General features: G+C 34.1%; 1 protein-coding gene across 8 annotated transcripts in view; it reads right to left on the minus strand.

Annotated features, from left to right (window-relative positions):
* Window positions 1–27410, minus strand: part of MIA2 (MIA SH3 domain ER export factor 2) — a 79692-nt gene that overhangs the window by 13977 nt on the left and 38305 nt on the right. For all 8 annotated transcript variants that reach the window (XM_082737755.1, XM_082737754.1, XM_082737761.1 and 5 more), the window contains 12 exons: window positions 27147–27257; window positions 26276–26347; window positions 25547–25651; window positions 20197–20319; window positions 18273–18378; window positions 16021–16067; window positions 15058–15148; window positions 12971–13109; window positions 7777–7878; window positions 6751–6811; window positions 6218–6253; window positions 1789–1856 (listed from right to left, as the gene is read on the minus strand). In XM_082737755.1, coding sequence (XP_082593881.1) covers window positions 1789–1856; window positions 6218–6253; window positions 6751–6811; window positions 7777–7878; window positions 12971–13109; window positions 15058–15148; window positions 16021–16067; window positions 18273–18378; window positions 20197–20319; window positions 25547–25651; window positions 26276–26347; window positions 27147–27257 — 1061 coding nt within the window. The remainder of the gene's footprint in view (window positions 1–1788; window positions 1857–6217; window positions 6254–6750; window positions 6812–7776; window positions 7879–12970; window positions 13110–15057; window positions 15149–16020; window positions 16068–18272; window positions 18379–20196; window positions 20320–25546; window positions 25652–26275; window positions 26348–27146; window positions 27258–27410) is intronic.

A 27410-nucleotide genomic window follows, 5' to 3' on the forward strand; every position in this document is an offset into this window, starting at 1 on the left:
AAATAAAGAACAAACATCTCTAAGTTACTCATCCAAGAAAAGCACCCACATTTCAAGAAAAATGCCACTACCAAGTACAAGGTACTTTTCACTACTTCAATATCTACATAGAAAAAACATGCTTTAAAATTATTTTGATGAGTAATATATGTAATTGTCAAATAACTATATTGTACACCTGAAACTAACAGAACACTGTGTGTTAACTACACTGGAATTAAAATTTTAAAAAGAAACCAAAAGAGGGGCGCCTGGGTGGCTCAGTGGTTTAAAGCCTCTGCCTTCAGCTCAGGTCATGATCCCGGGGTCCTGCGATGAAGCCCCGCATCAAATTCTCTGCTTGGCAGGGAGCTTGTTTCCCTTTCTCTCGCTCACTCTCTCTGCCTGCCTCTCTGCCTACTTGCGATCTCTGTCTAATAAATAAATATTTTAAAAAAAAAGAAAGAAAGAAAGAAACCAAAAGAAACAAACAAACAAATATTCTGACAAAAACACCTTTCTATAACCACACTACTTATTTTGGGGTAACAGGCTTCTTTTCGCCTAATGATAGTGATGTTTTATTGAGTTTTGAAATCACTTTATTTTGTTCTGTTTTCAAAACTTAACTACAGTGGGGGCACCTTGGTGGCTCAGTCCTTAAGCATCTGCCCTTGGAGACTTGAGCCTTCGGCTCAGGTCCTGTGACCAAGCCCTGCATTGCATGGGGTGGGGGTGGGGGGGTCCCTGCTCAGCTGGGGGCCTGCTTCTCCTCTCCCACTCCTCTTGCTGTGTTCCCTCTCTCACTGCCTCTCTCTTTGCCAAGTAAATAAATCATTTTTTTAAAAAAGAAAAAACTAGACTACAGTGAATACTATAATCCCAGAACCCAAAATTTAGAAATAGCAGGGCTTTCCAAGGTCAACCAGTTCAAATCTATCATTTTACAACGAAGGAAACTGAGCAAAAAGTTTACATGATTTATTCAAAATGAAAGTGCAAGGATTAAAACACAAGGCTCCTAGCTCTGAGTCACTTCTGCTTTCCAATGTAATGTTACCCCTGATTCCAATCAGAACATAAAAAAGGAATCCAGTGAACTCATCCTACTCTTTCATTCCTTAGGCCTTTTATCTGAAAGATGTGCCATCTTAAAAGAATCGTATTTCTAGTTTTTGATCATCGGATCTGAAATAAAATATTTAATCATGTAGTTTTAATTTCAGAGTAGAAAAGACAAGTAAAGAGACTAAGCTAATACTGGATAATGTTAATAGTACACTCTGGCAAGAAACTTTAACACCTAGGAAGACTATTTTCTATCCTCCTAGAAAAGTATTTATTCTTCTCTTAGATTATACATTGTAAACTTTCATTCTCCCTTTCATTTTATTTATAAGGCATTGTCATCCAATGAAAGAAAGTCAGAGAATGAAACAATTAATATTTATTCTACCCATTCACCTACTAAAAGATGCCAGTACTCTGAAAATTACTACATCAGAAATTTGTCCTTTCTCTTTCCATCCCCTGTAAATGTCTTCTTCCTACTCTGATTTAAAAAAAGAATTTTTTTAAGTTATACTTTTTACAGAAGAACAAGTGAACAGTTTACTTCTGTTAAAATAACTTCTCTAAGACAAGTGTTTCAAACAAAAGAATCTAGTAACTCATAATAAAATAAATATTTCACCATCAGATATGCTGAATTCATGCATATTTATCTCTACAAAAGCATTATATAATACATAACAATTAAAAATAAAGTACTAAACTAAAGCTTTAAAGTGTTCCCGCAAAGATACTTACTTTTGTCTATTGTAAGCATTTTCCTTCCTCAATTCATTAAGAGCTCTTTCAGCATTCCGAGCTGCCAACTTAAAGAAAATAATAAATTTTTAATCTTTTTTTGAAAATACACTTAAAACTAACACAAGCAAATATAAAATGAAAGATAGGTAAGTACTCATAAATATCATAATCACTTACATATCCATTTCAGAAAGTCAATGTAAAATTTTTAACTTAGGGAATTTTTAAAAATGGAATGAGTTTCCTATAACCAGAAGACGAGTATCAAGGCTGGAGTCTGATCATGTACTTGCCAATGAATGCTGTTATATAGATGTGGAGTCAAGGATCAGCAGCATTTGGTGCTCTAAAATCCAAATAATATGACAAAAGCAATGTAAGAGGACCCAAGCTTAGGGTGATGGGAATGGAGACTCAGAATCATTAGGCACATGTACGCTGGCTATAATATCATAGACAGCTGTCTTTGAAGAGGAATCACTACCATTTAGTGAAACCATAAAGGTCTATAACAGCTTCACAGCATGCCCATATAGGACATTTTTTTAAATGGCTGAATATAATCAAAGTGTGCAGCGTGTCTGTTCAGCACATAGCATTTTAAAAATCAATTCCTACAGTCTTACATTTGCTTAGTGAAATGTTTATGTAATAAAAGGTTAGAAAATCAGAGTACGTATGTTTCATAAAATAAATTTACACTTATAATAAATACCAAGAGCATACAATATTCCTAAACAGTTTGTGGGCAAAGGTTAAACGTGTATGGAATGCTGCATGTCTTCCAGTCATTCTGTGAACTCTCCAGTTAAGAAGCAACAGTGTCAGGGCGCCTGGGTGGCTCAGTGGATTAAGCTACTGCCTTCGGCTCAGGTCATGATCTCAGGGTCCTGGGATCGAGTCCCGCATCGGGCTCTCTGCTCAGCAGGGAGCCTGCTTCCCTCTCTCTCTCTCTCTGGCTGCCTCTCTGTCTACTTGTGATTTCTCTCTGTTAAATAAATAAATCTTTAAAAAAAATAAATAAATAAAATAAAAAAATAAAAAAAAAAAATAAAAAAATAAAAAGAAGCAACAGTGTCTGGAATATCAGACCTGGCCAAACTAATGCAATCCACTTGGGCAAATGTATTTATCATGCAAAGGTAGGCAAATTAACTCAATTTATAACCATAACTTTTTATAAGTAAAAAGATCGATCAAATGTATTCACTTAAAATTATGAAGTACACATTAAAACTGACATTAACTGGCCAAAGAATAAAGTATGTTAAATATTCCTCACACACACACAGACACAAAATAAAGCTTAACCATATTTTAGCATTATTATCAAAAAGATTTCATGTATAAATCACTTTCTAACATATAAGCATAAAATCAACTTTATACTGATAAAAAGAATATTACACCATAACAATTTTAGTTAATAAAATACCAATTCATTTAATAATGCAGAACCAAAGCCACTTCTAAGTGTTTTCCACACATTTAGTATAACTATTTACTCTTGATCTTAAGGCATAAGACAATGAAAAGTTAATAAGTCAAAAGTAAATCTGACTAATATTACAATGCTATCAATATGAACGACATATCTACAAAAAATATAAATATAAATCACTGATGCTAAATGATTAGAGTCTTTTGAAAAGCTTACACTTCAAATGTTAGGTAAAACTGCATTTCACTGAATGACCACACTGTATTCAGATATTAAATACTTAAAATATGCAAAAAAGCATCTATAATTGCATATTAAAAATACGCAAAAAAGCATCAAAAAAAACATCTATACATGTAAGTATTAAGGGAAAAGAAACAGTCCCTATCTTAAGTTTAAATCTGTGGTAAGGACAATTATAAACGACCACAGTACTTGCCACAGAACACATAAAAGCAAAGTATTATGTGAGTTCAGAGGAAGAAAAGATGAAATCTAATGGGATGGAACAAAGAAATGCTCAAAAAAAAAAGTAACATCTGAAATTGTGAAATTATTTGTAATAGTAAAAAAGTAGAAACAAAGGAAACATTTATCAAATGGGAAAGGTTTATATAGATATAAAATATTCATAGAAAAATATCTATATCTATATCTATATTTAAATAAAGTAGAATATAAAACAGTAATATATAGTATGTTTTCATTTTTTAAAACATAGATAGAAAAATATCTATATCTATATTTAAATAAAGTAGAATATAAAACAGTAATATATAGTATGTTTTCATTTTTTAAAACATACTTGTGATTTATGTCTGAATATATTTTTTTAGGTATAGAATAAATGAAAGTGATATTGCTTATTACTTCTTTGTACATCTTTTCTATATAGTCTGAACTTTTTATTCAGTAAGTATGCATTATTTTTATAAAATCTAAAAAAAAAAAAAAAAATGAAGGATGCCTGGGTGGTTCAGTTGGTTAAGCATCTGCCTTTCGGCTCAGGTCATTATGTCAGGAGCCCTACATCGGTCTCGCTACTCAGTGGAGAGTCTGCTTCTTCCTCTCCCACTGTCCCTCTCCCACTGTCCCTCTCCCTGCTTATATGTGCACCCTTTCTCTTTCTCTCTCTCTCAAATAAATAAAATCTTAAAAAAAAAAAAAACACTTTAAGACATAAAGGATATTTTTTGCATTTTTTAAAGATTTTATTTATTTGACTGAAAGAGCACAAGTTGGGCAGTGGCAGGCAGAGGAAGAGGGAGAATTAGGCTCCCTGCTGAGCAGAGAGCCTGCGTGGAGTTTGATCCCAGGACCCTGGGATCATGACCTGAGACAAAGGTAGATGCTTAACACCTAACCAACTGAGCCACCCAGGTGCCCCTTTTTTGTATGTTTTAACATGAAGTCAATGTCATTATTTACTAAACAAGAAATGCAATGTACAATAACAGAAAAAGCTCAGACTTGGAATAAAAAATTTCAATCTTCACCCTTCACTCTTTGGTCATGTGACCTTGAGCTGTTTTCTCATCTGTAAAATTTGAATTATAATACCTGTTTTACAGTTCTTATGTGGACTGAATGAGTTATATATGCAAAATGCCTTTAAGTATAGTGCTTAGAACACAAGACACTAAAGTTTCTCTCATTTTTTTTTAAACGCTCTTCTCATCTTTAAAAAATTATCTGTTCTTAGTATTCAGAAAGTAACAGGGAGTGGTGAAAAAGACTTAATTCATCTCCCAAGCCCAGCTTAATTCAATAACAAAACTTCACTTGAACCCTCAGTACAAAATCTGAGAAATGGGAAGAGCCCTGATATTCAACATGTCTAATTCAGAATCTATGCTAGAATCTCCACTCCAAGAAATATCCACATCTAAGAAATATCTCCCAAGTTACAGTGCAATAGTGTAGTAACAGTTAACATGTACTGAGGGCTTATTATGTGTCAGGCATCTGGCTAACAGCCTTACGTGAGTTATCTTACTTATTCATCATAATAACTCTATGAAATAGGTACTACTGCTATATCTTTCCTTACGGGTAAGGAAACAAGAATGGTTGTTACAGGTGGTAGAACCAGGATACCAACCATGACAGGCTGACCCCAGACTCCATGTATTCACCTGCTGTGCAAACTGTCTCCCCTTGAAGACTCCTAGGGACAAGTCCTACAAACCCCAGCTATTTTAACAGTTCTACATGTTAAACGGATCATTCCTATGGTTAGTAAAACCTGCATCCTTATCATTTCCTCACACAGTACTCCTCTGGGAGCACTGACATGCCATTTCTCACAATAATCTTTTTCTTGATGTGTATCAAGTAATTCAACACTGAGAATCAGATACCCGAATTGTATGACTTTCATGACTAGAAGAGGCTTGTAATATCACTTAGTTCAATCTGTTGTTTTCACAGATGAGTAAACAGGCCCAGTAATCTTAAGTAATTTGTCCACAAGTACTGGTGGCAATCCAGGGCCCTCAAACAATTAATCCATGAACATTACATCACCTCCCACAGATAGAAAGTAAGATCCTTGCAAAGTAAAAGCAAAGAGGGAAAAATCAGATTTCTGTGAATAACTGTGTTATAACAAAGTATTTAGTTCATAAAGAACATAATGTCAGGGGCGCCTGGGTGGCTCAGTTGTTAAGCATCTGCCTTTGGCTCAGGTCATGATCCCAGGGTCCTGGGTTCCAGCCTCATATCGGGCTCCGTGCTCTGCAGGAAACCTGCTTCTCCCTCTCCCGCTTCCCCTGCTGTATTCCTCTCTCACTGACTCTCTCCCTGTCAAATAAAGAAAATTAAAAAAAAAAAAAAAAAAAAAGAACATAATTTCGCTACCAGTAAAATTAAAAGAAACTGATTTTATTTAATACTAACTTAATTTGCAGTGTGGAAGTGTACCTTTTAAACCGCTCATTTAAATTAGGAAAAAGAACAACGTGACAAAGAGAATTTGATACTTACCCAATTATCATGTGCTTTTTTCTCATAGGAAATAATCTGAAAAAGAAATTCATTAAAATACTACTGATTTTCTTAAATAAAAAATTTTGCATCTACCACTATGATTTAGTACACAACTTATAAACTCAAAAATAACTCAAGCATCTCTGAAAAGTAACATTTTAAAGCAAATTTTCATATACACATGATTTAAAATAAAAACTGAATGAATTTTTGTCTAGTAAATTTGTTTTATGCAATAATCAACTACAATGAATTACCAACTAAGAGATAATTAGCCCAAGTGAATATGAGAGCCCAATGTGGGTATATGTTTATTCAATCCACATTCTCAAAGAAGCAGGACACATGGCAATTTTAAACAAGCTCTCTTATTCCAAAAATTTGGCTCCCTATAAATGTCCCACAGACAGGTGCAAAACCTCAAGAGGGGTGTACAACTATCAAGTGACTATATTCCTGTATCAAAATAGAGATAAACAACTCAAACAAATCATAATTGTTTTAATTTACACACACACACACACACATACCTGCCCTTGGTAAGAATGAACAGTTCTCTCCAATTCTTCCTCAAGATCTTTGGCTCGCTTTCTATAAGGAATAATCATTCTACTATTAACATATACTAAGAAATGAGAAGATATACTATGTCTCTTGAAAATATCAGTTAAAACACCTAAAGTGCTTTGTTTAATATAAAAAATAACTCCAGAACTTCACACATCAATCACCTTTAAGACTTCTAAAGCAGTATATTTTTCTTGACATAATTTTAACATTAATTGTGCTTTAAGAGTACTATTACTTGGGTTTACCTAAACCAATGGTCATGCAAGAATTTATATGGTTATTGAACACCACAGGAAAACATATTTCACATTTTTATGCAGCATGACCTTGGAAAACTTATTCTGATATCTATAATTTTAACAGAATTCTAAGAAATTAGCTGTCTGTGTGAAGTAAAATGTTACTTACTACCTTTACACAACTAGTAAAATAATTTCTTCTTTTGGATAAAACCCAAGCTTATTCTTCTAACACAAAATGAAATATAAGAACTATCTGGGACACTGCTAAATCTTCCACCTTATTTTCTCTAGGTTTTCTATTATTTCCATGGAACTAATGATGAGTGAACCAAGGAAAAAACCAGACATATGAACACTTTTTCAGACCTTTAGTTGTGGTTCACTCTTTTTGAGGCAGACTTCCCGAATTCCTTAATATTGTACACATTCTTCCCCATTTGAACCAAAAAGGAAAGACCCTGAAATTAATGGCTATTCATAAATTTATTCACATTAACATAAAATAGAATTTTCCATGTTCAAGTACAACTAATGTGAGAGATTTAAAATCATACACACCGAAAGGAAAACATTTTTTTCCTTCTTATATTTTCTGTGTAATTGCATAATAGCAAGATATCCAAATGAAAAATCATCAGAAAAATATTGGGTTTATTTTTTTTGGTTGCTTTGTTACTTTTTCTGATATTGGGTTTTTGATACCCTCCCCACCTCGAAAAGAAAGGAGTAAAATATATTTGATACCTGTATGTCTCCAGCTCCTCAAATGCATGACTTATCTTTTCATCTGCTTTGGAAAGTTTCCCCTCTTTCTCCAATCTGTAATTTTCCTCTACTGTTAATTTCCTTAAAACAAAAAATATCTTTTTTTATAGTATGTCATAAGATAATCAAATATATCTTATTAATTATATGGCAACTGGTGCTTCCCACAAAGCAATTTGCATAATACCACTAAAAACATCACATGCAAGAAAAAAAGTACCTGTGTAAATATTCTGGGTGTGGAACTTAATATTATAAACTGAAATCATAAACCATCCTGTCTAATAAAGTACTGTAAGACTTTATCATAAAAATAAAACCAAAGGTAAATATTAGTAAAGACTATCTGACTATATATTATTTATCAAGACTTATCATATAGCGCAACATACATTTATTAGACAAGAAGTCACCAAGTAATGAACTGTAAATCAGTAATTTTTAAATTGGTTATTAAGTCGTTAACATAGTAAATTGGGCTTCCAAGACAGTTCACACACACAAAACAGTAACAAAAACACTTTTAAAGAATCCAAAGTAAATAAAAGTAGTAGTAATAGTTGTACTTACTACTTGAAGTTCTTTTAATAATAATAGCTAACTTAGTGAGCCATTAGTATGTGCAAGAAATTGTTCTTAGACTCTTACATATATTATTACCCTACATAATTATCACAATAGCTCTACAAGAAGAGAAAGGAAGCACAGAGAAACTAAGTAAGTGAACCTCAGCATAGAGCTATTGTCACTACTTAGTCACTACTTAGTGACTCCATTATACTATATTACTCATGTTGTTTCACATGATATCATCAGTAACAATGGTCCTTCAAGAAATACTTATTGAACACCACAGGAAAACATATTTCACATCCTAAATGTGAATGTCTTCCCTTCTTCATGAACTTTGGGGAGGAACATGACATATTACTGAAGAAATTCAACAGGGCAGGAATAAATGTTTTATATGCCACAAACTACATTACTAATTGCTAAGAGAGCACTCGCTAGGTCAATCCTTTCATAGCTGTTAGAAGAAAATAAAAGTCATCCCTTCAGAAGAAGCATGAAAAGTATAATGGATTTGGAGATGGAAGGAGGTGTATATTTACAGAATCTAGATTAAAAATGGTCAGAAATTCTCTGACACCTCTGCTGCTGAGAAGTAAAGTCTAGGAACCTTGCCTTCAATTTGGGTAGGCTCATTAATGATGGAAATTGCACTATAAAAGCTTGATGATTAGACAAAAAACAATCACATCTTATTTCACATATTTAAAGCATCATATTGGGGCACCTGGGTGGTTCAGTGGGTTAAGCATCGATTATGGCTCAAGCTTGTGAGATCGAGCCCTGCATCAGGCTCCACACTGGGCATGGAACCTGCTTAAGATTCTCTCTCTCCCTCTCCCTCTGCACAGACCTCTATGCTCATGTGCTCTCTCTAGCTCTCTCTCTCTAAAAATAAGTAAAATAAAAATCTGAAAAAAGATTCCCTTCCTCTCCGCCACTCACTCTCTAAAAAAATATAATAATAATAATAAAGCAACATATCAAGCTTCTGTGTTACATTATTTTACTTCTCTCGAATATTAGACCTGGAAAAGTGCTAGCAATATAATATTTCAATCACAGAAAACATCAATCTAGCATCTGGAAAATGACTGAATCTAAATCATACTGGTTTGCAGGCAAAAAATTTAATTTAACATTTTACTAATACTATCAACTCTCTATATTCTGCTCTAAAGAAAAAACAGTGGCACAGTTCATTGAATTTGAGTAATGAATATTTTAAATATAAAAATGAAATATAGAGTATTTGGGGAATTCAAAACATTTCAGATTAATGAATGAAATCACAATGTCAACAATACACACAAAGCCAGGATTCTACTCAGCTTCCCACCCTTGCTCTGTAGTACCTCTGAAAGCTACTACAGAGAACACCTTTCTCTTTGAAATTTTAAACATTACTCATTGAAATTCTATAATCAACCAATCAATCAAATTTTTAAAATACACTCAAAAGTATTCCTTTAACCTCAGATAATCCCGTTTATGTCCAAATTTTATTCACAGTATCTTTCATCCTAACCTAAAATGAAGGGTCATCCATTCCTAAATTCACTGATGGAGGTGTCCACTCTGTGGCTCTTCCATTTAGTCAAGTTTATTTCTCTTACATAACTGAGCAGTCCCGAGTGGCCCAAAGGTACATGATAAACAGCAAATTTTTAATTTTTGAATAAACTCCAAATAATGACTGAAGTACACAGCTTGGCAATAATAGAGCTTAACTAATCCCCCAGCATCCTGATGGCAATGTAATGTGAGTATTTTCTACCAACATTTCCAAATACATAAAGAAGAATTTCATTCCTATTAGTTACATTCTATAAAGTCACCACAAATCCTAAATTAGCAAATAATAAACCAGTGCTCTTAAGGGAATCAGAATTACGTTTCTGTATGCTCTAATGATAGCATTTTCATTTACCTGTCAATACATAACCCTGTTTTATGTGTGTTAGTTTAAAGACACCTTATTTAACATCTGTTGTTAAATCTGACACTTATACTTTCTCTGTAAGATATACCACAGCCTTTTTGCACTTAGGAACACTAAACTGCACTTCAGCAAAATAGCGGGGGGCCATTTTAAACCACTAAATCACCAACAAAAAGCACAATAATGTGGCACTATATATAATGCAAAAAGGACAACCATTGACAAAATTAGAGCTGAAATACAAAAGCAGACTGGGAATGTGCATATTGGACAATTCAAATTGTTTGCCATTCTGTGCATGTCTAAGAATGACCACTACAGTTCCATGAGTACTGGTCTGGGGTTAAAAGTAAGTTTTCACACACACGATACAGGCAAACTTATCAAAAAATGGGCAGAAGATATGAACAGACACTTCTCCAATCAAGACATACAAATGGCTATCAGACACATGAAAAAATGTTCATCATCATTAGCCCTCAGGGAGATTCAAATTAAAACCACATTGAGATATCACCTTACACCAGTTAGAATGGCCAAAATTAACAAAACAGGAAACAACATGTGTTGGGAGAGGATGTGGAGAAAGGGGAACCCTCTTACACTGTTGGTGGGAATGCAAGTTGGTGCAGCCTCTTTGGAGAACAGTGTGGAGATTCCTCAAGAAATTAAAAATAGAGCTTCCCTATGACCCTGCAATTGCACTCTTGGGTATTTACCCCAAGGATACAGATGTTGTGAAAAGAAGGGCCATCTGTACCCCAATGTTTATAGCAGCAATGGCCACGGTCGCCAAACTATGGAAAGAACCAAGATGCCCTTCAACAGACGAATGGATAAGGAAGATGTGGTCCATATACACTATGGAGTATTATGCTTCCATCAGAAAAGATGAATACCCAACTTTTGTAGAAACATGCACAGGACTGGAAGAGATTATGCTGAGTGAAATAAGTCAAGCAGAGAGAGTCAATTATCATATGGTTTCACTTATTTGTGGAGCATAACAAATATCATGGAGGACAAGGGGTGTTAGAGAGGAGAAGGGAGATGGGGTAAATTGGAAGGGGAGGTGAATCACAAGAGACTATGGACTCTGAAAAACAATCTGAGGGGTTTGAAGTGGCGGGGATTGGGAGGTTGGGATACCAGGTGGTGGGTATTATAGAGGGCACGGATTGCATGGAGCACTGGGTGTGGTGAAAAAATAATGAATACTGTTTTTCTGAAAATAAATTGAAAAAATTAAAAAGAAAAAAAAAGTTTTCACAAATAGGTAAATTTGCAAATACAGAAACTAAGATTGATGAGATCAACTGTAAGAACTTTCATTAAAGGGGCTTGAAATTAAATTAATTAAATCAAGTAATATTTTATTTACTTTTACGATGAAAAATATATCTTATGGTGGTATTTGAAAATCTGGGCTCTCCAGATCAGTGTCTTTTTTTTTTTTTTTTTTTAGATTTCATTTATTTATTTGACAGAGAGAGATCACAAGTAGGCAGAGAGGCAGGCAAAGAGAGAGAAGAGGAAGCAGGCTCCCTGCCGAGCAGAGAGCCCGACTCGGAGCTCAATTCCAGGACCCTGAGATCATGACCCGAGCCGAAGGCAGCGGCTTAACCCACTGAGCCACCCAGGCACCCTCTCCAGATCAGTGTCTTAACAGTCTTCTGTGTATCTATGCATTTAGGCATCAGTTGCCACATACATAGAATCTTTCACTTTAATATATAAAGGTACTAAACATATTTATTCATATATTCAACAAATGTTTATTGAATAACTACTATGTGCCAGACAGAGTATTAGGCACCAAAAATACAGAAGAAAAGAGAATAAAGCAATTCTTTCATGGAGTTTACCTTTAATGTTGGGAAGATTAAAAAAAAAAAAAAAGGACAATCATTCATCAGAGGACTATAAGGGCTATAAAGAAAAATAAAGCAAGACAAGAGGATAGGGATTACAGTTATTATCTTAGGGTAATCAGGTAAAGATTCTTTGAAGCAACATTTGAACCTAGACTCAGATGAAATGAAGGATTTAACCTTACACAGGGTAATACCAGTTCAAGGCAGAAAGAGCTAGTAGAAAAGGCCTTGAGGTACAGATGTGCTTGGCATACTAAAGATTATTGAGAAGGCCAGTGCGGCTGGAAAGTAATGAAGGAAAAAGAAAATGAATAAGTAAAAATCAAAGGCATAACCAGGAAAAAAAATAAAACGAAGCAAAAGTTCAGATCTTAACAGAGTCTTGTAGGCCACAGGCTTTGGATTAAATTCTAAGTGCCATATGAAGGCACTTGGGAGTCTGCAAACAAGACAGAGACAATATCCATAATTTATATTTTAGAAGGGGCATGCCACTGCAAACAAATGTGTAGGAAGTTACGTGGAAAGAGACTACTCATAAGGTTACTGCAATAAACCAGGCATCAATGATAATGGTTTAGATGAGACTCATATTAGGAAAGGTATGAAAAATGATCAGATTCAGAAGAAAAAGTGCTTCAAAATCAAATAACGTCCTTAAAAATGAACTGATGAGATATTACCCAATCATAAATTGAGCACTTTGAGTATCACATAAGGTGAATATGCACTATTTTAAGCTATTTTACTTGCCAAACAGCAAACTTATCAATATAATTTTTATTACCTGTGAAGTGTCATTTCATTTTCTTGATATAATTCGGTCATCACTTTAAGCTTCTGCTGAAGCTTTTGATTCTCACTTTCAAATTGTATATTTTCTGACTGTAAAGATGCTTGCTCAGTCTGGAGACTTTCAAGATATTCTATAGAAAATTTTTAAAAATCACGATTAAAGGAGTAAATATTTGAGATGCACATTAACACTTCATAAAGATTAAAATTACCAAAAATAATTATTAATAAATAAAATTCTTTCCACAGAAAATGTATATTTTGTTCACCTAAATGCTTTTTAGTATTTTAATTAAAAAACTAGAAAAACTGGGGCGCCTGGGTGGCTCAGTGGTTAAGCCTCTGCCTTCAGCTCAGGTCATGATCTCAGTGTCCTGGGATTGAGCCCCGCATCGGGCTCTCTGCTCAGCAGGGAGCCTGTTTCCCCCTTCTCTCTCTGCCTGCTTCTCTGCCTACTTGTGATCTCTGTCTGTCAAACAAATAAATAATATATAAAAAAAAAAAGAACTAGAAAAACTGTTATAATTTTTTTTATTACTCGAAGATTTCCCAAATCTTCAATATTCTAATTCCAGCATCTAATTTTCAGTTAGGGTGCCAAAAACCAATAAAATTCTCAAGAAGGTTATGGAGATGAGAATTCTAAAGCGAAATATTTTAGTTCAATATTTCCTATGGGCACCTTTCAGTTGGTTAAGTGGATGCCTTGGCTCAGGTCATGATCTCAGGATCCTGGGATTGAGTCCCCTGTCGGACTCCCTGCTCAGCAGGGAACCGGTTTCTTCTGCTGCTTGTTTTCCCCTGCTGACGCTTGGTGTGTGTATGCACACTCTTTCTTTTTTTTTTTTTTTAAAAAAAAAACAGTTCCTGTGAACTACTTCTACATAATAAACACTCTCTTTAAAAAAAAAAAAAAAAAAAAAAAAAACAGTTCCTGTGAACTACTTCTACATAATAAACAATGCCTATTTTTATCTGGTAAAAAGTTTACAGGTTAATACTTAACTTCTGGCCAGCCCTCCTTTTAAGCAAAATTTAGATATATAAGTCAGATCAGAAATTTCAATCTGATAAGAAATGGTACAAAACCACCCTAGCTTAATCCAGATCAAGATTGGAGAGAAAAATACCAGTTTTAGCTTGTTTCAAATGCTAACCTACCTAAAAGAATTATCTATAAAACAAAAATTAACAATTTTAAGTAATTATGAGTGCTAGATAATTAGCACATTGTTATTAAAATCCTCATTTATCCTTCAACTTCATAACTTCATAACTCCACCTCTGACCTCCTCTAAGATTGAGGTGCCATCTCCCAAAACATGTATATAAATCATCACCACAAATCTTTTTAAGTAGGTTCAACACCCAGTGTGGAGCTTGCACTCATGACTCTGTGATTAAGAGTCACATGGTCTACGGACTAAGCTGGGCAGGCACCCCCACCACAAATTTTAATGCGAAACTTACTGCATGTATTGAGGGCAGTTTCAAAAGTCACCAAATCATACTAACAAGCATTAAAAATTTTAGCAATCATATGTAATAGCATTCTAATTACTCTAAAGGTATATAAGTATTCATCTATTAATCATATACATCAAAAGGAAAGTTTAAAGTAAATATGCTAACATTAAATGAAGTCTTTCCACAGAAATTTTTAAATCTACATCACAAGAAAACTGTTGACCCAGGCTTTAAGCCAATGTCAAGAACAGTTATTTAACAGATATTAATGTTGGATACCATCTCTGGTAAAACTTGATCACAGGGATGATCTTTTAAAAGTTAACAGTTTTAATATGCTACTTTTTAACATCTAAAACCATATCACACATATAACACTAAAATTCAAGATAAGTGTGGTTTTACATTTTTTAAAATAATATCATTATTTTATTTCATATGAATATGGAGGAAACTGATAATCAGGCTTTACCACCACAAGCAAAAATCTCAGTACTAATTTTCCACAAATCAGAAACAAAAGTAAAAGCTAAAAAAACAATCAAATTGGGCCTTTCTGTAATTGATTCAATTAACAGTACCATTCTGTATAAAAAGATATAGATAACCTACCTGTAAGCTCTTCTTTTGTCTTATCTACTTCAGATAATTGAATGTAAATTTGGTTTCTTTCTCCTTCTAGGGTTTTTAAAGAAGTCTTTAACTTCAGAGAATGGAAGAAAAAAACAAAACATTAGTCAGTTACACCAAAAAAGGAAAAACAAAAAATCTCAATATACCATCCCAACCTTTTGAAGTTCTTTTATCATTCTGATGAAATTGTCACCTATAAAGCATTAACCAACAATGCAGCTTCCATCTTGAAAAGTTAACAGTCATTAGTAGTTGTAAATGTCAGAACAGAGACAGAGAAGATCAATAACTCATCCTTAAAAAGGTATTTTATTAAAATTAAAAAGGTATTATATTCTTATTAAATATTATTTATATATTATTCGTATTTATTATATTATTATTTATTAAAACAGTATTATATTAAAAAGCTATTTTCATTATATTTACTTTCAACACAGAAGTTTTAATTAAAGCAACCTTCAATTTACATTACCAAGCTTTCACAAAGTTCAGTAAAGATCACGATACCACTAGTACAATGGAAAAGAGAAGGGATAAACCAGAAGAAAGTGAACATAGCATTTACTTCTCAAATTAGGATATGGGGCAACAGGAATATAGGAAAATACTGCTATCAGAGGAAGAAGAATGCTCAAAGATAGAAACATGACAGAAAATACACTAAATATTTTTAATATATTCCTTATCCAAAAACATTAGTGTAGACTTTAAAAATCTGTATTAAGATACATTCTAAAAATTAACAATATGAATTTCCAAACTTATTATAGAAAAGAAAGAAGCATTGATAAAGAAATCCTGATCACTTCTGAAAATTTAGATTTCTTCTATGGTGGTAACTATAAAATAGTCTTTTAAAATAATTACTAAGGACATACAGATTTAACCCAAGTTCTATTTCCTTCTCTATATTCTTTATATTTATGCAGTAATGCAAACCTTTGCGGCATGAACCAACGTCTTCAAAGCTCCTTTTGGTTGATTATCTATAGTAAAAAACAAAAACAATAAATTGGGGAAACAGTGCCACACCAAAACAGACATCCAAGTGATTTTATTAGTTCATACAACTAGAGCCTTATAATCACCCTTCTTGCTACAATAAAGAATTTGATATAAGGCAGGATAGCCTTGGACATGTTCCCAAGAAGCTAAATAATAAGGCACTGAAAGTACCACAATTTCATTTAACGAGGTTCTTCACTACTGACTCCAAGAACAAATTTATAATAAGGTCTCAACTATTCTTGAAATCTTTTAGCATACAAAATATAAGTGCAATTATACTCCAAATTAAAAGGACATTAAACAAATTTGCATTTTTTCATTACAAAAGGAATTGCTTCTTGTAAGATAAAGCAGAATAAAACAAAGAACATGTATTCACTTTTGGAATATAGTTTTCTTTCAGTGCATTAATGGTATCACCAAAGAAATTTCTAAAGAAAAAAAAAAATACCTTCTGCTCCTTAATATGTATTAATTATGCAAAGGGTAGAGGGAGAAAAAAAGAGACAGGACACAAAGGTCAGAAGAGTTACCACTGGGAGAAACTAGTAAAAGAGAAACAAAACACTTCTTTACTCTTTTTGCAATTTCCAATGAGTCTGCAGTTATGTCAACAAAAAATTCTTTTCTCAAGTCAAAGAACTGGTTTGAAAATACAGTGAGCAGCTATACTGAACCTAACTCCTGCTTGAGTTCCAGACCATAACCAGCAGTGGTGATAACAATTTGTAATGGACAGGATTAAAGTACTGAGCCATCTAATTAAAACATACAAACAAAAACCAATATCATAAGGTATTTGTCTATATAACACTCATTTTTTAAACTACCCACCCATTCATCTGATTACCTGACATGACAGGGAAAAACAGGCACTGAAATTATTATGATGCAATGAGAAAATATACAATATATAAAAAGAACATGGAGGAAAGAAGCTGTAAGTCTGTCTGAGGAGTTTGGAGAAATATTTACTAAAAAGGCAAAAAGGCAGTATTCTAACCGAAGCTTAATAAGGGATGGCAAGAGAGGGACAGAGTACTAGAGATAGGTGAAGAAGATGTGCCAAAGCAGAATTGTATGAAGAACATGATACACACAAAGAACAAATAGTTCAGTTAAGAAATGGGCAGAAGACATGAACAGACACTTATCCAAGAAGACATCCAAATGGCCAACAGACACATGAAAAAATGCTCAATAATCACTCAGTATCAGGGAAATACAAATTAAAACCACAATGAGATATACCACCTCATACTGGTCAGACAGCTAAAATTAACAAGTCAGGAAATGACAGATGTTGGCAAGAATGTGGAGAAAGGGGAACCATCTTACACTGTTCTTAGGAATGCAAACTGGTGTAGCCACCCTGGAAAACAGTATGGAGGCTCCGCAGAAAGTTGAAAATAGAGCTACCCTATAACCCAGCAATTGCACTGCTGGGTATTTACCCCAAAGATACAAATGTAGTGATCCAAAGAGGAACCTGCACCCCAAAGTTTATAGCAACAATATCCACAATAACTAAACTATGGAAAGAGCCCAGATGTCCACTGACAGATGAGTGGATAAAGAAGATGTGGAGGGGTGTGTATATATATATATGTGAATATTACACAGCCATCAAAAAAATGAAATCTTGCCATTTGCAACAACATGGATGGAACTAGAGGGTATATAATACACTAAGCAAAATAAGTCAATCAGAGAATGACAATTATCGTATGACCTCACTCATGTGTGGAACTTAAGAAACAAAATGATACGATACGATAAGGATCACAGGGGAAGGGAGGGAAAAATATAACAAGATGAAATCAGAGGAAGACAAGCCATAAGAAACTCTTCATCATAGGAAACAAACTGAGGGTTGCTAGAAAGGAGAAGAGTGGAGGAATGGGGTATCTAGGTAAGGATGGACATTAGGAGGGCATGTGTTGTAACAAGCACTGGGTGTTATATAAATCTTATAAATCACTGAACTCTACCTCTGAAACCAATAATATATTTTATGTTAATTAATTGAATTTAAAGTTAAAAAAAAAATCCTGGAAAGCCAAAAACAAAACAAAAAAAAACCAAAACAAAAGACCATGGTGCACACAGGAAACTAAAAGAAAATACAAGAGACTCATGATTTTTAGCAAAAGAGGATGAATCACAACTTGACAATCACATACCATTTTCTGATTCATTCATTTCCAAGTCCAAGTTATCATCATTTGCTATGTCTTCTCCCAGCACAGCAGTCCAATCTTTCATCTTTATCAGGCGCTCAGTCAGCGACTTGATGTTTAGTAAAAAAGGGAGAAGAGAGAAAGAGGGTAATGTCTAACTGATTTATAACTTCTGAATGTGCAGTCACAGTTTAAAAATCAATCTATGTAGATAACAGTACATGAGCCGTTATTCACCAGCTGATATTAAGGTATGTAAATACCCTCAAAAACTGTAACATTTATTGACTATTAACTCTACACGTTATCAGGTGACCTCACTAATATGAGGAATTTGAGAAACAAGACGGAGAATTATATGGGAAAGGAAGAAATAATAAAATAAGACCAAATCAGAGAGGGACACAAACCATAAAAGACTCAATCTCAGGAAACAAACTAAGGGTTGCTGGAGTGGAGAAGGGGCTGGGAGGGATAGGGTGGCTGGGTGATGGACACTAGGGAGGGTATGTGCTATGATGAGTGTTGTAAATTGTGTAAGACTGATGAATCACAGACCTGTATCCCTGAAACAAATAATACATTATATGTTAATTTTAAAAAAAACCTTCCAAGTTAAAAACCAAAGCTGTTTATTCCTACTTTTTAATGGTCTATTTTTGCTAAATACATCACATGACTATAAAGTAACAAAACATTTTCTTGTAGGACATTCTTCACATGCCACAAATTAGAGTGACCATTAAATGAATAAATTTTGTGTGAGGTCAACCAAATCTGCAAGTGAGACACATTATATCTAAAAAGATCACAGATTTTACAGATCTGCTTTTTTCAAGTTAATGACTACCTAAAGAGTTCAACTGAAATAAAGAAAAATATATATATAACAGAATCTGAATTGCTACATTACAGGCTTTCCAACAGTCCTTTTTGAATTTTCTCAAATAAAGATTTTCTAGCATCATACATAATAAAATGATTGTACCATGTATTTCTGTGGAAGGACCCACCTAAAAGCCCATTCTGGTTTATAATTTCCACCCTCCAATCTCTTCCCCCTTGAGTGTTCCAGGCAGAAATAACATGGCTTACAGCTTTGACTGAACTTGAGATTAGCATCTCATTCTTGTTTTGTTTAGGAAGAATCCCAAGTTCTTCAGTAGGGTAAGTTTAGGGAAAAAAAATAAAACAATATACCAAATTATGCGTACAATTCCTAAAGCTAGAATCTTCAAAACATTCTTAGTAACAATGTAAAGAGCATAAAAATATAGGTTTCAAGATGGTAACCTCTACTTTACTGCATAGATTACAGAATGTTAGCTTTACATTTTATTACTTAATACTCACACCTGAGTATCTCTTTGCAGCTTGAAAGCACAAGATTTAAAAGAGCAGGCAAGAAAAAGGGCTACAATGAGGCAAGCAAGGAGTAGAAAAAGGTGAACAAATACTACATAATATCAATTATTCTATTCCTACCAGATTCAAGTTTCAATTAGACTTATTTTTTGAAAACTATTCATTCTCCGTGAAAGTACATACACCAGCTAATCTAGGTATTACAGATATCCAGCCAGTACATATAATTTTATCTGTCTAATTTCTAAAATTCTTTCCAACTTCTTCTTAATAGAATTAGATGTTATTAGTATCTAATATATGACATATATTATAAAAGATATAATACATATTATTACATAATATATAATATATATTACAAATCTGTAAGTCTTCAAGGAGGATTTAGGAGCAAGAATGACAATAGTGGTACAAATTAAAATGAATGCCAAAGAAGTACACATACTCAAATTTGACCAAATAATTATAAAAGTGAAAGCTGCCAAGACAAAATTTTCAAATTTCAAAATTAGTACAAAATTCCAGCTGACTCACAGTCACTAAAACCAGCAGGGCCACTTACCTTAATCTGATTTTCTTTATCACACAGAACTTGTTCTGCATCTACATTGAAGTCTTCAAATGCTATTTTCTGTTTATTAAGTTCATTCACTTGTTCTTTCAATTCTTCAGCTTCTTGTAAAAGCTAAAGTTCGAACCCCCCCAAAAAAACAGCTCATTATTTTTCATACTTATGTATAGAGGAATTTCTTTATATATTTAGATGTATCATTAATAGGTATTATACAACACAACGTGTTGCTGAGAAGGGAAGTGAGGAAGAATGAAAGAAGGAAAGAAGGGAATAAAGAGCAGGCTCCTGATTTCAAAGAATTTTCAAGAAAGACAATGTAAGAATAAATGAAACAAGATGGGATTGGGAGGGAGACAAACCATAAGTGACTCTTAATCTCACAAAACAAACTGAGGGTTGCTGGGGGGAGGGGGTTTGGGAGAAGGGGGTGGGATTATGGACATTGGGGAGGGTATGTGCTTTGGTGAGTGCTGTGAAGTGTGTAAACCTGGTGATTCACAGACCTGTACCCCTGGGGATAAAAATATATGTTTATAAAAAATAAAAAGTTAAAAAAAAAAAAATGAAAAAAAAAAAAAAAAGAAAGACAATGTAAAATAAGAAACATTTAAACACTGTTCAACTGATTTACATTATAAATTTATAGCAAATAAAAAGCTTTTTGAAACATACGTATATGTTAGATTTGGTCATTTCTTACCATCCCTTAAGTCCTATATTTTTTTTAAAAAATCATGTGCTGTTTTATAGTTAAGATAACTAAATTTCCAGAGATACCATTAATCTGGAAGAGATTAAATTCTGCAAAATCAATCTTTTTTATGTATATACTTTTACAGGAAATACTTTTTGAACATGACACAAAAGATAAGTATAGTTATAAAACACAGATTTGACTATATAACACTTAGAAGCTTCACAAATCAAAAAGTAGCACAAAATCTAAAAACAAACAAGTAACTAGAAAGGAATTCTTATATGCAACAATGAATAATCTTTACATGCAAAAAGATCTTAGAAGTCAATAAAATAGGAAAAAAATAAATGAGCGAGCAATTCACAAAAGAAATGGCCCATATAAATATGAAAGTCCAAATTTATTAAATCTTTAAAATTCAATTCTATCAAACAGTAATTACTGGATTTCTCTGTAAAACTAAGGCTTCATTAGCATATTTCTTAGCACAAGAAAACAACTTTTTCTACACATGTATAACACCAACAGACTAAAAACAAATGAGGATTGAAGACAAATTTTTGAATTTTTGATTAGGTGGACTCCAGTAAGTTACCAAAGAAACTGCATACCCAGGGGCGCCTGGATGGCTCAGTTGGTTAGGTACCTGCCTTCAGCGCAGGTCATGATCCCAGAGTCCTGAGATGGAGCCCCACGTAGGTCTCCCTCCTCAACAGGGAGTCTACTCCCTCACCATTTACTGCTCCCCCTGCTCATGCTCACTCTCTCTAGGTAACTCCCTCTCTCAAATAAATAAATAAATAATCTTTTAAAAAAAATAAGAAAAAACAAAGAAACTGCATACCCAGCATGCAATCTTAAGAAGTTAGAGAAGGAGTGTTATTAAAACATGACATCAGTGAATATAGAACAGCTTATTTCAAAACGTTTGTGATTAAAAAGGAATTACATGAAAGCAAGTGGAAAGAGTAAGACAATCTAGGGTTGCCTGGGTGGCACAGTTGATCAAGCATCTGACTATATTGATTTCTGCTCAGGTCATGAACTCTGCCCTACTGTGAACCAAACCTTATGTCAGGCTCCACACTCAACATCGAGTCTGCTTAAGTTTCTCATTTCCTCTCCCTCTGCCCCTCCCAACCCTTCTCTCTCTAATAAATAAATAAATATTTCAACAAAAAAGAAAAAAAGAGGACAACCTAGATGAAATTTTTTCAAGCTAGAAAAGGCCAGTTTTTTATTACAACAGAGTAATTTTATACAAGGTTTACCACCACTTTCTCCTGAAATCTACTAAATTGAAAGTAAACCTACTAAAAGACTTAGGAAAACGAAAAAAAGCAGCAGCATAAACCCACAAGGAAAAAGAAAATAGGCAATGAAAAAAAAAGTAATTCTAGAAGTGGAAAGTAGAGGGGCATCTGGGTGGCCCAGCTGGTTGAGTGACTCTTGATTTCGGCTCCAGTCCTGATCTCAGGGTCTTGGGACTGAGTCCTACATTATGCTCCCCACTGGGCATGGAGCCTGCTTAAGATTTCTCCATCTTCCCTCTACCCCTCCCTCCAACTCACTCACTCTGGGAAAAAAAAAAAAGTAGAAAGAGAATGAAGTATAGTAAAAGATTAAGCAGACCAGGGGCACCTGGGTGGCTCAGTGGGTTAAGCCTCTCCCTTTCGCTCAGGTCATGATCTCAGGGTCCTGGGATCAAGCCCACATCAGGCTCTCTGCTCAGCAGGGAGCCTGCTTCCCCCCTCTCACTCTGCCTACTTGTGATCTCTCTCTCTCTCTCTCAAATAAATAAATAAAATATTTAAAAAAAAAAATGAGGGCGCCTGGGTGGCTCAGTGGGTTAAGCCGCTGCCTTCAGCTCAGGTCATGATCTCAGGGTCCTGGGATCGAGTCCCGCATCGGGCTCTCTGCTCGGCAGGAGCCTGCTTCCCTCTCTCTCTCTTTCTCTGCCTGCCTCTCCATCTACTTGTGATTTCTCTCTGTCAAATAAATAAATAAAATCTTTAAAAAAAAAAAAAAAAAAAAGATTTAGCAGACCAGCAAAGCTGAAATTTACTCAGAAGATGGGAAAGTCCAAATGCAGGTTGATTTAATACAATCCAAAATGCTCATAATTTGGGGGCACTAATACTAGAGGTATAAGTGGGACTGAAAATAGAAGGACTGCCTGAAAGTATGTACAAAAAGTCAGAAAGTCCCTCGTGTTCTCCCTGCACATATATAAATATACACACATACACACACATTCTTACTCTCCATTCATCCCTCCCTCCCACTCTCATCTTTCACATGCATGCACACATGCCCACACACATACTTACACATACATACACATCTGGCAAAAGCTTAGAAAGTTATTCTCTACAGAGGCAGAATATGAAACTCTCAGACACATGCCCCAGGTGAAAGTGTGAGTAAAATATTGAAAAAATACAAGTATTAAGTGAAAGATAACTTACTAAATATTGACAAACCAACAACCCTTACCACTCTAAGCTGCTCATCTCACTGTTGGCAAATGGGCTTCTACCTCTCAAACAGGAATGAGGAGGTATCATCCCTATGGAAAATGGTCTTCAAATGCCAACAATTAGGGATCTTCCAATGAAACATCCTAGGCAGATTACCCTACAGAAAAGCCTCCCAATAACACACGCAGAGCTTCCAATTAGACATGGAGAGTTTCACTAACAAATGAGCAGACTGCCGTGAATCACCTATACTTGACTTTAAAAAGAAACTCTTAGATAAAAGATACAACCAAAACAGAAACTAAAGGAAACAAGACAACTCAGGGAACTGAAAAACACTTCAAAAAGAAAAAATAAAATAAAATATCAGCAAGATAAGAACATGGCTTGCATAAATTAAGAAGAGGCATAAGCAATACAAAAAGAACACTTAAAATGGAAAAATATAGAAGAATAAGTCAATAAAACTTCCATATAAACAAAGAAATCAAAGAGAACATCTTCATATAATTATTGTATAATCATATAAAAATCCCCCAAAAAAGCAGGAAATAATTTCCCAGAACTCAATCAAGAGCAAAAGTTTCTAAACTAAGAGTATCCAACAAATGTATGAAAAAACACCACATATCATAATGACATTTTGGAGAAACAGAAACAATGAAAGATATTAAAAGCTTCCAGGGAGGAAAAGAGCAGATCACAAAGATCCAGTAATCCAAATACTATGTGACTTCTCAAAAGCAGTACTGGAAATAGATCAATAATGTCAAATTTCAAGAAAAAAAAAAAATTTCAACTCAGAAGATATCCAACCAAAATGAAGATGTTCTCAAGAAGATGTAAATTTTGGGGTGCACGGGTGGATCAGTGGGTTAAAGCCTCTGCCTTCGGCCCACATCATGATCCCAGGGTCCTGGGATCAAGCCCTGCATTGGGCTCTCTGCTCAGCAGGGAGCCTGCTTCTCCCTCTCTCTCTGCCTGTCTTTCTGTGTCTGTCAAATAAATAAATAAAATCTTAAAAAAAAGAAGATGTAAATTTTTAAAAAGTTAGCATTTACATCTCTTTCTCAAGAAGCTTATCAAGAGAATTAACCACAAAAGAGCACATCTTAGATAGAGAAAATAAAAGATACAACACAGAAGAAAGACAATGGGAGTGAAGTGAAATCTCGGGACAGCAGAAGCATTAACAGACCTAGAGAACAAGTTCCTATCAAACCAGGAAGATGGAAGACCCCAGGAAGGATTACTTCAAGAAAAAAAAGTAAAATCAGTATATTAACAAAGCATTTGAATGCATAAATAAGATTTTCAGCATCTCCAGAAGACAGATATACAGACAAGTATATAGGAAACAAAACAATTACCGTAGAGCAAAGAAAATGTTGGATAAAATAGAACATTTAGAGCACATCACGTGGCTCAGTTGTAACATTTTTTTTTTAAAAACTGCAAATAATGTAATCAATGAAAAATTTTCTCATGGAAAAATTCTCCTCTATTGGAAGAATAGTGAGACAGGAAATATATTTGGGTGTGTGAGAGTATCTATCTATCTATCTATCTATCTATCTATTAAGAAGGAAAAGGTTAAAGCTAAATCCATTTGATCTACCACCAGAACTGCTTCTATCTTTAGGCTCCAGACCCATACCTGCAATAATTCTCTTCCTTCCTTCAGTCTGGCTTTAAGGAGTTGGTACTAAATGCTATTTGCTGTGATTATTAAAATTTGCCCTGGAGAGGTGCCTGGGTGGCTCAGTGGGTTAAAGCCTCTGCCTTCGGCTCAGGTCGTGATCCCAGGGTCCTGGGATCGGGCCCCGCATTGGGCTCTCTGTTCAGCAGTGAGCCTGCTTCCCCTTCTCTCTCTGTCTGCCTCTCTGCCTACTTGTGATTTCTCTCTCTGTCAAATAAATAAAATCTTAAAAAAAAAAAAAAATTGCCCTGGATTACTTTAACTACTGGAGGAACAAGGTGCCAGGAGTATACAATTTGCACCCTATATAAAAGAGACACCAAAGGATATACGGGAGATAGTCCTGCTCTCCTGCTTCCCAGGAAAAGGCTAATCTTGCCCCTAGCATGGGTCAGTCATGAGTATGCCCAGAACATTTATAATTATATATTCACCGTTTAAAAGTCCCTATAGAGTACAAACCTGTTTCTGGCTTTCCTCAAGTTGGGAATTTTCACTCAAAGCATCTTTTAGAGCTATCTTAAGTCGTTCTTCATTCATTTGAAATACTCTGAAGGTTGTTTTGGCCTAAGTAAACACAATACATTAAGCTTATAAGAATTTATGTATTTATTTTTATTTAATTTATTAATTAAATTGTAAATTTATTTAAATTTAAAATTAATTTATTAACTTATTTAATACAATAGTTCATTTTTACACATACTCCCTAAAACATGGAATTGAAGTAAAAAACACACCAATATTAATATGAAAAGCAGTGTGGGGTAGCATAAAAAAGGCCAGTCTAGAATCAGGGTCCAGATGTGGCTCTGTCATGAACTTGTCATGTGGCCTTGGATAAAGGATTTAACCACTTATGATCTTTTATGTACTCTGTAGCAAATTTTGTTAACTTTTTATTATCTGCCTCTCTTTCTAGAATTTAAGCTATATGAGAGCTTTCCTGTATATTTTGTCTACTAAAATTAAGTGCCAAGTACCTTCCAACAATGACCAGTACATAGCAAGAACTCAGTAAGTATCTGTCCAATAAAAAAATGAACCTTCCTGAAGTACCTTCTACAAGGGAACTATATCTAAGACCCCAATATCTCAAATTCTAGTATTACATCTTCTTCTTTAAACATAAAACAGTAAAATTAAAATGATTTTCAAAAGCAACAAACCTTCTAGGCTAATTCAACTTACTTCAGCCACTTGTGATTTAAGAGAATCTGATTCATCTTCTAGAGACTGTATCGTTTTTGAAATATCCACCATCTGGAAAGAGAACATCGATCAATAAATGACTATTTATTCACTAAAATCTCTCCAGCTTCTATACCTTAGCTATATTGTTAACCTAAATACATCTACTCTAAAAAAAAAAAAAGGACTCTAAGAAAACTTGTCAGCCATATGCTTAGAGATTTTATATGAAAGTTAGACAGCAATAGTATTTCATCTCATCTTTAATATTTCATGATGTTTAAGCTATATAATCTCAAGATTAAGTTCACTGACATATCTTACTAAATAATCACACACATCTAGACCTTCCTTAAAACAGATTTTAAAATAAATGGCAAATAAAGCAAAGTTAAAATGTTCTCAAAATACCTTTTGAGTATAATAAAAAAAACCACCATGTATGTGATTATTCAACTTTATTTATGTGAGCTACTTCATAGTGCATATAGAAAATCTCTCTAAAAATATGCAAGATACTTAACATAATAATGGTAACCCCTAACATATTAAAAAAAAAAAAAGGCTAGTGGATCTTGAAAATTTTACTTTCTACTTAACCACCTTCTATATTTTTTGGATTTTTTTAGAATGCATACAATACCTTAACTGATACCAATTTTTTTTTTTTTTTAAGTAGGCTCCATGCCCAGCACAGAGCCCAATACAAGGCTTGAACACGTGACTCTGAGACCTCGACCAGAGCTGAGATCTGAGATCAAGAGTCAGACACTTAACTGAATAAGCCACCAGGCACCCCAATACCTATTAATTTCTTAAAATTCAGTAACCTTCCTTTTCCTACAGTCTCCTCATTTAACAAAAACCTTACCAATTCATCTTGTTCAGAATGTAGAGATTTCTCTTCTTCTAATTGGTTTTCCAGAACAAGTATTTCATCCTCAAGTTCAGATTTAGTCTTGTTCAGAGTTTCACAGACCGTCTAAAAAAGGAAGCCAACTTTATCAGACAAGAATAGGACTTCTGGGTTATGATAAATCAGACAAGTATAATCAAACACATGTGTTATCAATCAAATGAATTTAGTTTACATATTTGTACATTTTTATACCATTTAAATAATAGCAATGCTAGC

This window comes from Mustela nivalis (genome assembly GCF_964662115.1).
Source record: "Mustela nivalis genome assembly, chromosome: 6".
NCBI classification, from domain to species: domain Eukaryota; kingdom Metazoa; phylum Chordata; class Mammalia; order Carnivora; family Mustelidae; genus Mustela; species Mustela nivalis.